The sequence below is a fragment of the Arachis hypogaea genome, chromosome 9 (assembly GCF_003086295.3).
Source record: "Arachis hypogaea cultivar Tifrunner chromosome 9, arahy.Tifrunner.gnm2.J5K5, whole genome shotgun sequence".
In the NCBI taxonomy this organism is placed as follows: Eukaryota; Viridiplantae; Streptophyta; class Magnoliopsida; order Fabales; family Fabaceae; genus Arachis; species Arachis hypogaea.
The window spans coordinates 8135913-8146125 of record NC_092044.1 but is presented as its reverse complement, the minus strand read 5'-3'; the positions used below and the strand labels follow the sequence as shown (position 1 = coordinate 8146125).

Sequence of the window (10213 nt, the reverse complement as noted above, 5' to 3'; positions counted from 1 at the left end):
AAGAAACATTGAGGAAAGGATAAAAAGAAAAATGATGAGAAAGAAAAGTCTCAACTCTCAAGTCTCAAGTAATAATGAAGCTAAGCTAAGGTAGCTTGTTTACCAGTTTCCCGAGTAACCACCACTCCCTGTCTATCTCTTTAGTGGATAGGATAGAAGCAGCAGCAACAACAGCAGAAGAGCGAGTGAGCGAGCGAGTTACTAACTCAGCGAAACTCGGATAAACCACAACAATGTGTTCACTCACAACACCAGCCTCAACCTCCCTCTCCTTCTTCTCTTCTTCTATCTTTTTCAACAATACCAAAATCCCCAAACTACACTCACCATCAAAACCCTTCTCTCACTCTCTCTCCGTCGCGTGCAAAGCCGCAACCCTACCGCTTCTCTCATTTTCCGGCGACAAAATCGGCGAAGCGCAACTCGACCTCCGCGCCGCCCCACCCGACACCGCACGCGCCGTCGTCCACCGGGCAATCATCACCGACCTCCAAAACAAGCGCCGTGGCACCGCCTCAACCCTAACGCGGGCCGAGGTTCGCGGCGGAGGGAGAAAACCCTATCCGCAGAAGAAGACCGGCCGGGCCCGCAGGGGGTCAAACAGGACACCGCTCAGGCCCGGCGGAGGTGTCATTTTCGGGCCCAAGCCCAGGGACTGGAGCATCAAAATAAACAGGAAGGAGAAGAGGCTTGCGATTTCCACCGCGATGGCGAGCGCGGCGGTGAACACGTTCGTGGTCGAGGACTTCGCGGAGGAGTTTCAGGGGAAGCCGAAGACGAAGGAGTTCATTGCGGCGATGAAGCGGTGGGGACTGGACCCTAAGGAAAAGGCCATGTTCTTGATGATGGAGGTGCCGGAGAACGTTGTGCTTTCGAGCCGGAACATTGGGACGGTGAAGGTTTTGACGCCGAGGACGCTGAATTTGTTTGATATTTTGAATGCTGATAAGCTTGTGCTTACACCTGCTGCTGTGGATTACTTGAATAAGAGGTATGGGGTTGATTACCAGGGCGGTGATGATGAAGATGAAGAAGAAGAAGAAGAAGAAGATTATGAAGATGAAGGAGTAGCAGAAGAAGGTACTTGATTTTGTGTTCTTGGGCAATTTTTACTTGCTACAGTTACTAGTTACATGTGTTAATGATTTGTTAGATAGGCTCCCAAAAATTTCAGAATTAGAAAAATACTTAGTTTTTAATCTTTTTGAAGTGGAAGTAAGTTAGAAGTGAAGTATGTTGAAAAATGCTTGTAAGAACACTATCCGAACAAGGACCCTTAGTTGGCTGAATAATCTCTTTTAAGTTTATACAAATTAGAATTTTGAAGTCGTCGTGTCATAGATGTGTTTACCTAATCAATGTCCTAACCTGAAATTGCAAGATTATTCATATTGACCCAATAATGCTGATAGAGTTGTTACCTTGAATTGTCTTCATTGCATTTGTTGTTTTTCATTGGCTTAAGTTTACGGTTCCGTTGTTGGGACTTTGTAATTGAATCATCATGGTAGTGTTGCCAAGCATCTTGAAGGTTCTTGTTGTCCAAATGGTATAGTAGCATGTCACTACTTAAGATGCTACTGGGATCTGAAAAGTTTTTTAGAGTTTTGCTGCTATTTGAAGTTTTGAACTTCTTCAGCTTTGGGAATTATTTGTTTTTTTATTCTCTGCACTATGGATTTCATACAAATTCATATGCCAAGTCCGAAACAATAACCAAGCCATTTTACACTGCTAGTGTTATAAAAATGTGTTGCATTCTGATTAATTTATTTCGAAAACTACAATTCTAGTCTGCAAAGCTATGGTTTCCACTTGCTGTTACTTAATTTAAGTTACATTGTTGTTATTCAACGTGTTTCTGCATATTGGATAATCCCATCATTTATTGGATTCAGCTTATTTTGAGATTTTTCTTTCCAAAATTATTATCGTGGCTACCATACAGTAGTTCAATAGAATTACTTATATGTTATTTCTTAACTTTGGGGAGTTTTCTTCTGTTTGTATGTATACATTTCTCATTCTAATCCACATTTGGCTTTAATGCCAAATTTTCACTTTTTATATAACTTGGAAGTAGTTTGTTATTCTGTGATAAATTTATGATCTTATGCTTTATTCAATTTGGGATACAGGATCTGAAACAAACAAGGAGGATAGTTCTGATGTGGTAAACTGAGAGGTCTTTGCCGCATCTTATAGAGGAAAAAATGTCCATACATTGGAAGGAAGGCCTGAGTTCTTGTTTTTACCAATTTAATTATGTTTCTTTTTCTTAGGATTCTAATCCTAATGGTGTTTAAGGATCTGTGCCTTTACCCACATGTTGTAATTCATTGAAAAATAATTTTTGCTGAGTAAATAACACTTAGATTTCTGAAGATCTTGACTTTGGACTAATTAGGCTAAAGGGGAAAAAAAAAGGTACCAATTTGGTGCTTCACCATAGAAATCAATTGGTAAAGTTATACTCGAGATAATCAAAACTACATTGTTTTCCATGCTCACGTGGTAGAACTTGTAGTACTGTAAATAACAACATACATGGACAATTGGACATATATGTCCTGTTTGCCATAGTTAAAAACTTAATTGGTATTTTTTTTTTCAAAAACTAAATAGTTCGAGATTGAATTCTTCGAAAATCTAATTGTTATTTTACTTTTTTTTTTGTAGTTTTATTGCTCAAGTGCATGTATATTGATATCTTATTGTTAGTTATTTTTTTGCTATGTAAAATTGCCATGCAATCATGTTCATATCTTTTAGCCCTCTGTCTAGGAGTTAATCAGCTTTGAATATAATCTATTGAAGATGAGGTCATTCTTAATGTATTAAAGGGCAATTCACGTTGATAAGCCAAGGGAGGAAGAAATTTATACAAATCCGCCAAACCAGTTGATAAGCCAAGGGAGGAAGAAATTTATACAAATCCGCCAAACCAAAATCTGCTTCATGAATCAATCAAATCACATTTATATGTAATTTACACTTACACGCTGCACATAGTAATTCGAATTGGTCAAATTTCACTTAGTGGGTGTGTGCGTTTGAATATAATTTGAATCTGCACATAGTAATTCGAATTGGTCAAATTTCAATTAGTGGGTGTGTGCGTTTGAATATAGTTTGAATCAAACATCATTCGAATTATGTTTAAATGCAGTTATTCGAAGCAGATTTTGATTTTGCGAATTTGTGTAAATTTCTTCCTCCCTCTCAAGGTGAATTGCCCTGTATTAAATTTGGTTGTTCTTTACCCAGAGTCCTGGGGATCCTTATTTTTAATGATTCACATTTTATGGTGGAAGGCCTTGGGCTGTCAACAGGCAGCCTGGCCCGTATGGTTTGGGCCATCATGGGTTGCCAGACCAACGTAACTCAACTCGAATGGTTTCGGCCATCATGTAGTGTGTAGCCGATGAGCTGTAGCTCAGATGCCATTTGTGACAGGAAAAAAATGTGTATAGTTATTGTAAACGGTAGTTTCAATTTTGTGGGTTAAATTTCTTCTGTTTCACTGTTTATGTACCTGTCTGTATTGATCTTAAATATTAAAGTTTGATCGTGCCATGATCTTTAGCTGTAAAGGACATCTCTGGGTTCGAGTGTCAATGGAGATGACGGAGAAAGAAACCCTAGATGGAGAATAGAAGTCCTGTAGGAATAAAACTAAACTAAGGCAAAAAGATTTTACCAATTATTCATTAGTTACAGAAGAGTAAAAACACAGATAAAACGCTAACGCAAAATGAAACACGCATACTACTAACACTTAATTATCCCATGATCTTCAATAATAACTTTTCTTGGAACGCTGCCACTGATAACCGGCATTAGACTGGTAGGATCCGGCAGACGTAACACCGCTGGTGGAACTCCCATAGCTTTTAGACTCCGCACTTTGGGAATGCGACGAGCCTTTGTCGCTCTCCCAAAGGCTAGGACGGTTATAGGCTTCCTTGGCCTCGGGATAGGAGTCAAAGCCCTTGAAGGAGTTTCGCGAGTAACCGTTAACTTGCGCATTGGCGTCGTCCCATGACTTGTAAATCCCTGGCTCCCTTCCCTTCCACACCACGTAGTGTTTGTCCTCGTTCTTGCTCATGATGATGATCTTGATCTTCAAAAATTTATAAAATACAAAGCTTAGTGCAATTTTCTAACTCTATGGTTACTAAAATTTTTTTTCCTCGTTTTAGAAGAGTCAAGTTTCTCTATATATAGATAGGTGGAACAGAACAAATGCTTTTTCAGTTTGTTATTTTAGGATCGATTTGTATGGAGGTTTAGTTAAAATTCTCCGGATAAGCTCAAATAAACACTAACTAAAAAACAATTCAATTAAAATGTGATAAAACGAGATCTCTGGACTCATCAGTTTGACAGACTTTATTAAAATTCAACTTTAGAGAAAATTTTCGTTTATTGCTATTTTATAAAGAAAATAAACAAATTATACTAAAAAGAAAAACTAACAATAAGAGAGAAGAATTATTTCTGGAGTATTGAGAAGAGTAGTTGTGATTTGTGAAAGAGAAAGAATTGAAATTTGAAACTAAAATGAAAAAAAATTGGAGAGTTACCTTACTGATGAAGCAGCTTCAGCTTCCACAGTTGCACAGAATTGTTGAGATAAACACTGCCGCTTGAAGAAGTGACGTGTTCTTTGTTTGTGAAGTGATATCAATTTATAGGCCAACGTGACGAACCCTTCCCAATTATCATTAATTACATAACCTTTTCTTAGCAGCCTATTATGATATGAATCGATTGGATTTAACTGGAGATATCCGTTTTTTACTTGGTAATTATTGTTGTGGGCTCTGTCATTGATACTTGATAGATAGATTTTAGTTTTTTACCATATCTCATGTGTTCAGAAGTAAAGAATTGATCTGCTTTATTTAAAGGATTTATTATTAGTAAATGAATTATTGTATGCACGGAATTTAAATTTTTTATATTAATAAATTAATCACTAAATTAACTTAAATTAGTTAATCACTAAATCAACTTAAATTAGTGTTATTGATAGACATCTATTTCCTGGTGTTTAATGTTGTGATTTAGATCTGAATTTATCTATTGAATATTTTTTTTATTTCTGTCTTGTGAAACTGCCATTTTTTTCAGTATTTAATTTAATGTCTTTAAGTCTTATCCTTAACGATAGAATTTAATGGTAATAATTATTTGTCTAACTATTTTACTATATTTATTCTTTCTCATCCAAATGTAGTCACCAAAATTAATCGACGTGTATTTTTGCATAATTAATTATTTATATATGTTATTATTTGAGATAACATATTAAATTTGGGAGAATGTTAGAGACTTTATATTTAGGTTTGGTTTGGTAAAATTTTTTGAAGAGATGTTTCTACTTTTTAAAAGTTCAAACTTTTCATTTTATATTTGGTAAATAAAAAAATTATATACTTGTATTTGTAACTTTTAAAAGATCGAGATACTTTTGAAAGCACATAAGATAGAGTTTTTCAAAGTTTATTTGTGCTTTTCAAAATTTATAAGTCTAATATAATCTTGTATATTAACTAATTTTCAAATTTAATGCTTATATTTATGTCTATTATAATATTTTTAAATTTTAAAAATTATTTTATCAAACACAATTGATGTTACTTATATTTATTAAAAGCTATTTTTAATTTGATTTACCAAACATAAATGCTACAATTTTTTAAAAGCCATTTTTAAAAATTAATTTTTATAAACTACTTTTAAAAAGTAAAAGATTTACTAAACTAAACCTTAGTAGAGTCACAAAAAAACTAAACCTTAGTAGAACATTTTTTTTACTAGTATTAACTTAAATGTGAGTGAAAGTTACTCGCCTATTTGTTAAAATTTAAAAGTAAACCAATAAGATAAACAATAAAATAAAACAAATTATAATCAGAAAAAGGAAATTTTTTATTTTATTTTTTATACATTTAGTGTATTGAAATGTAAAAATCTTCATTCAGAAAAAAAAAAGTCTTGCATTTCGTCTAATAAAACTTACAATATGTCTATAATCAATTCTATATTATTATTTATTTGATATTTAATTTTTATTTAACTTATTTTTTTATAATTTTTTAAATATATTTTTTTAAATTTTAAATTTTTAAATTTAAAATTATTTATTTATTTATTTGATTTTAGCAATTAATCAATAACTTTTAAATATCATAACAAATACCCATGTGTGTAGAACACATTAGCATAACCCGTTAAATTGAAAACTTTTTTTATAAAATTTGCAGTACTCTTAAATAATTAATACGAGAATGCAAGTATATTTGTTTTTATTATTAATTTAAATTATAATCATCTAAATTTTAAATAAAATATTTTTATAATTTTAAAATTTAAAATTATTTAAATTAAAATAGATAGTCATGTCTCGAATACCAAATCATCAATGTGCACATTGTACATATCTCTATTTAACGCTTTTGACACACATTAGATGTGTTCAATTTTCGAAATATAGTTGGTGAGTTCTTTGGTAGCATGGTTTTGGATGGCTAAGAATACCTATATGTTGACTGGCAAATAACTTTGCAACATATGGCATGTATGGCAACCCGTAGAATAGTGTACTATAGGAAGAGTGTGGTAAACGACAAACATTAATTACAATGGCAAATATGAAAATTGGCTTCCAGAGAAGGAGTTTTATTGAGGTGGGCTATTTGAGGGGATTGAAAAATAAAAAGGTCTGGAACTAAAAAAGGGCTGACCAATAATAGGAAAAAGTGGTATTAAATAATTAAAAGGATGCAGCAAGTCACTGATAAGTTATAAATCCTTAAATGAAATTGAATATCGTAATAAATTACTTTTTAATTTATTAGATTAAGAGATACTTTAAATAATAATAATAATAAATAAATAAAACGATATAATAAATAATTTATTTAACTATTTGTAATATTTTGTTAAGTTAATGCAATTTGTAACAAATAATAAATTAAATCATATTTATTATAAAAAAAATCTATCTATATATTTTGTTTTTTTTAACTTTAATAAAAAAACACAATTTATTCCATTGATTATTTCAGGTGGGATCGATGGAGGCATGGAGTCAAACATAAACCAATACTAAAAAACTAGAAATTTATATAAATGAATATTATTTCATCCTAACTTGGGTAAAACACTATATTAAGCCAATTGAGTGAAAAAATAACGTAAATACGCCAAAGCAAAAATCGTTTCAGCAATAAGCCAGATCGTATTTTTATATAATTCGAACCAGGTTGGTTCGAACTAGGTATTAGAGTAAATCGAACCAGGGTGGTTCGAATTAGGATTGCAGATTTCAATGTAATTCGAACCAAGGTGGTTCGAACTTCAACTTCCACGTAATTCGAACTAGGCTAGTTCGAACTACAGCCAATTGTGCCTTGCATATAATTCGAACCAAGTTGGTTCGAATTACCCTTGGAGAGATCCTTCATAAATCGAACCAAGGTGGTTCGAATTACCATTGATTCGGCTATATAAGGAGTTCGAATCACCCACATTCGAACTCTTATTCCTCCCCCCTACCCCACAAAATCTCAGAGAAAACGACTGCGATTCTCTCCTAAGAAGACCTGAACGGAATACTCTGCTCATGGGGGGACGATCCGGCACGGTTATATCGGTTGGACGGAGTCGCTCATATAGCCGGGGTCATCAACGAGGAGGTTAGTATGAAAATAATTTTTATTCTAGCGGTTTTTGTGGCTTAGTGGTTTTGCATGTGGGTTAGATGGTGGTTTATGTTAGTTGTTTATGTTAGTGGTTTATGTAGGTGGTTTATGTTTATGTTAGTGGTTTATGTTAGTGGTTTATGTAGGTGGTTTATGTTTATGTTAGTGGTTTATGTTAGTGGATTATGTAGGTGGTTTATGTTTATGTTAGTGGTTTAAATTAGTGGTTTATGTAGGTGGTTTATGTTTATGTTAGTGGTTTATGTTAGTGGTTTATGTAGGGTGTTTATGTTAGTGGTTTATGTTAGTGGTATAAGTTAGCGGTTTATGCTAGTGGTTTAAGTTAGTGGTTTATGTAGATGGTTTATGTTGGTGGTTTATGTAGATGGTTTATGTTAGTGGTTTACGTTAGTGGTTTATGTTAGTGGTTTACGTTAGTGGTTTACGTTAGTGGTTTTATGTTGGTGATTTGTTTTCTAGTTGCTTATCTTTCATGTAATGTTATGCGGTCTTATTTAGCAGAACGGTATTTTGATGATTTATCGTGCTGCTTATGGTTGTGGTTGGATTTTAAGCCGGTTCTAACTGAGCGTTTCATTTTGTGAGCAGCCCCAGCGATGCATTAGGAGCATGCGGCGGCAGCAGGGCATGCGACTTGATGACAGATACGTTCCGTACTTGCAGATGGCAGGTCTATACCATCTTGCAAGGCTGAACGACCGATGGTTCTGGCTAGACGAGGCCCTTGTCAGTGCTTTCGTAGAGCGATGGCGTCCGGAGACGCACACGTTCCACATGCCGTTCGGAGAGTGCACCATCACACTCCAGGACGTGGCATACCAGCTGGGTTTGCCAGTGGACGGCCGTTACGTGAGCGGGTGCTTGTCCGAGTTCCATATATACATCGAGGGTGGCCGTCCAGCCTGGGTCTGGTTCGAGGAGTTGCTCGGAGTTATACCTCCTCCCAGCCAGGTTCAGAAGTACGCAGTGAACTGCAGCTGGTTTCAGGAGACCTTCGGGGAGTGCCCTGAGGATGCAGATGATGAGACTGTGCGCCGGTATGCCCGTGCGTACATCATGATGTTGTTGGGCACCCAGCTGTTCGCGGACAAGTCAGGGAACCGGATTCACATCAGATGGATTCCGTACGTAGCTAGACTGGAGGAGCTGGGTACCTACAACTGGGGTTCTGCCGCACTGGCTTGGTTGTACCGGTGCATGTGCCGAGTGGCGAACAGACATGTTGTCAAGTTAGCGGGCCCGCTTCACCTACTCCAGTCTTGGATCTTTTGGCGCTTTCCTCGGTTTAGGCCTGCAGGATATGATGAGTCGAGCTGGCCATTGGCTTCCAGGTACTATACTAGGCCTTCTCTATTTCAACTTGACATACATACCTGCGTAGTCATTAATATTTCTGTTGATGTAACAAATGTGTATTGGTGCAGATGGTCAGGTTACAACCCTTCCGGTAGCGAGAAGGGTCCTAGAGTGCAGATGTGGAGGACCAGGATAGACCGGTTACAGGATGGGGAGGTGAGTATGCTACTTAACAAGTGTCCTTTTATAATCTAGCATTTCTAGTTGTGTGGTAAATTTGCCCTGACAAGGGTGAGTTCCTTTTGCAGTTTCTATGGATGCCGTATGGTACTCCCGACGTACTTCAGGTTGTACATCCAGAGGTTTTGGAGCCTAGGCATATGGCGTTGTGGCGCTCTGTGACGGCGCTGATCTACTTTGCTGTGATAGAGTGGCATCAGATAGATCGTGTTCTTCCGCAGTTTGGTGGGGTTCAGCCCATTCCGCATCCCGCCCTGAACATTGACTTTCTGATGTCCAAGGACGGTAGAGGCGGCGATCGATGGTTCCCGTCTACTTTGCAGAGGTGGCATCTCCTTTGGGACTCTCGTCAGGACAGTGTGCTGAGGTTCGACGTTGTAGGCGACCCCGGACCTTCGCATGCGTTCCTTGACTGGTGGCGTCAGTATGGGAAGAGGTTCTTGTCTCCCGAGCCGCAGTTGGGGGATCCTAGAGCAGTTCCTATTCCATTAGAGGCCTCACAGCGGGGTCCGGGGCGAGTTCCAGACATGGATCGTCCTGAGGACGTGCCGGACAGGCGTAGGGTTGAGAGGAGGATGGGTGTGGGGACACGGAGGAGCCAGCGTGAGTGGAGGTGGCCTGACCATGTTGTGCACGATGATTACGACGCCGGTCCCGCTCGAGGCGGAGGACGAGGCCAGCGAGGTAGGGCGACGGGTCGTGCTGACCATGGGGACGACACCGACGATCAGCATCGGCCCGTTGGTGGGGGTGGTTCAGGGGCTGCTGCATCTGCTGGTACTACCACACACGATCATGGTCATGCAGGTGAGTGGTATGGTACAGGGATGGGTGCCGGGGCTGACACAGGTGACGCTGTACTTGGAACAGGCCCTCTTGGAGATTACTTCGTTGGTGTGCCAGCCGATGACCAACCTGAGCAGGGGGGGACACCTTGGCGCATC

At 37.6% G+C, this 10213-nt stretch overlaps 1 protein-coding gene and 1 long non-coding RNA gene across 2 annotated transcripts; one reads left to right on the top strand and one right to left on the bottom strand.

Moving 5' to 3' along the window:
- Positions 1-2384, top strand: LOC112710232 (large ribosomal subunit protein uL4c). Its single transcript, XM_025762391.3, has 2 exons — positions 1-1080; positions 2139-2384. Exons 1-2 carry the CDS (start codon positions 234-236, stop codon positions 2180-2182), a joined length of 891 nt encoding a protein of 296 aa, XP_025618176.1. The 5' UTR covers positions 1-233; the 3' UTR covers positions 2183-2384.
- Positions 2385-3670: 1286 nt separating this feature from the next.
- LOC112710234 (uncharacterized) lies at positions 3671-4725 on the bottom strand. Its single transcript, XR_003156765.3, has 2 exons — positions 4587-4725; positions 3671-4123 (listed from the first exon to the last, which is right to left on the bottom strand). It is a non-coding gene; the product is annotated as an uncharacterized lncRNA (long non-coding RNA).
- Between the last annotated feature and the right edge of the window lie 5488 nt (positions 4726-10213).

What these genes read in the sequence shown, in the direction of transcription:
- LOC112710232 (XM_025762391.3), top strand. Translation starts at nt 234, where the DNA reads ATGTGTTCACTCACAACACCAGCCTCAACCTCCCTCTCCTTCTTCTCT. An exon ending in TGAAGGAGTAGCAGAAGAAG is followed by an intron (nt 1,081 to 2,138) that starts GTACTTGATTTT and finishes TTTGGGATACAG; the next exon opens with GATCTGAAACAAACAAGGAG.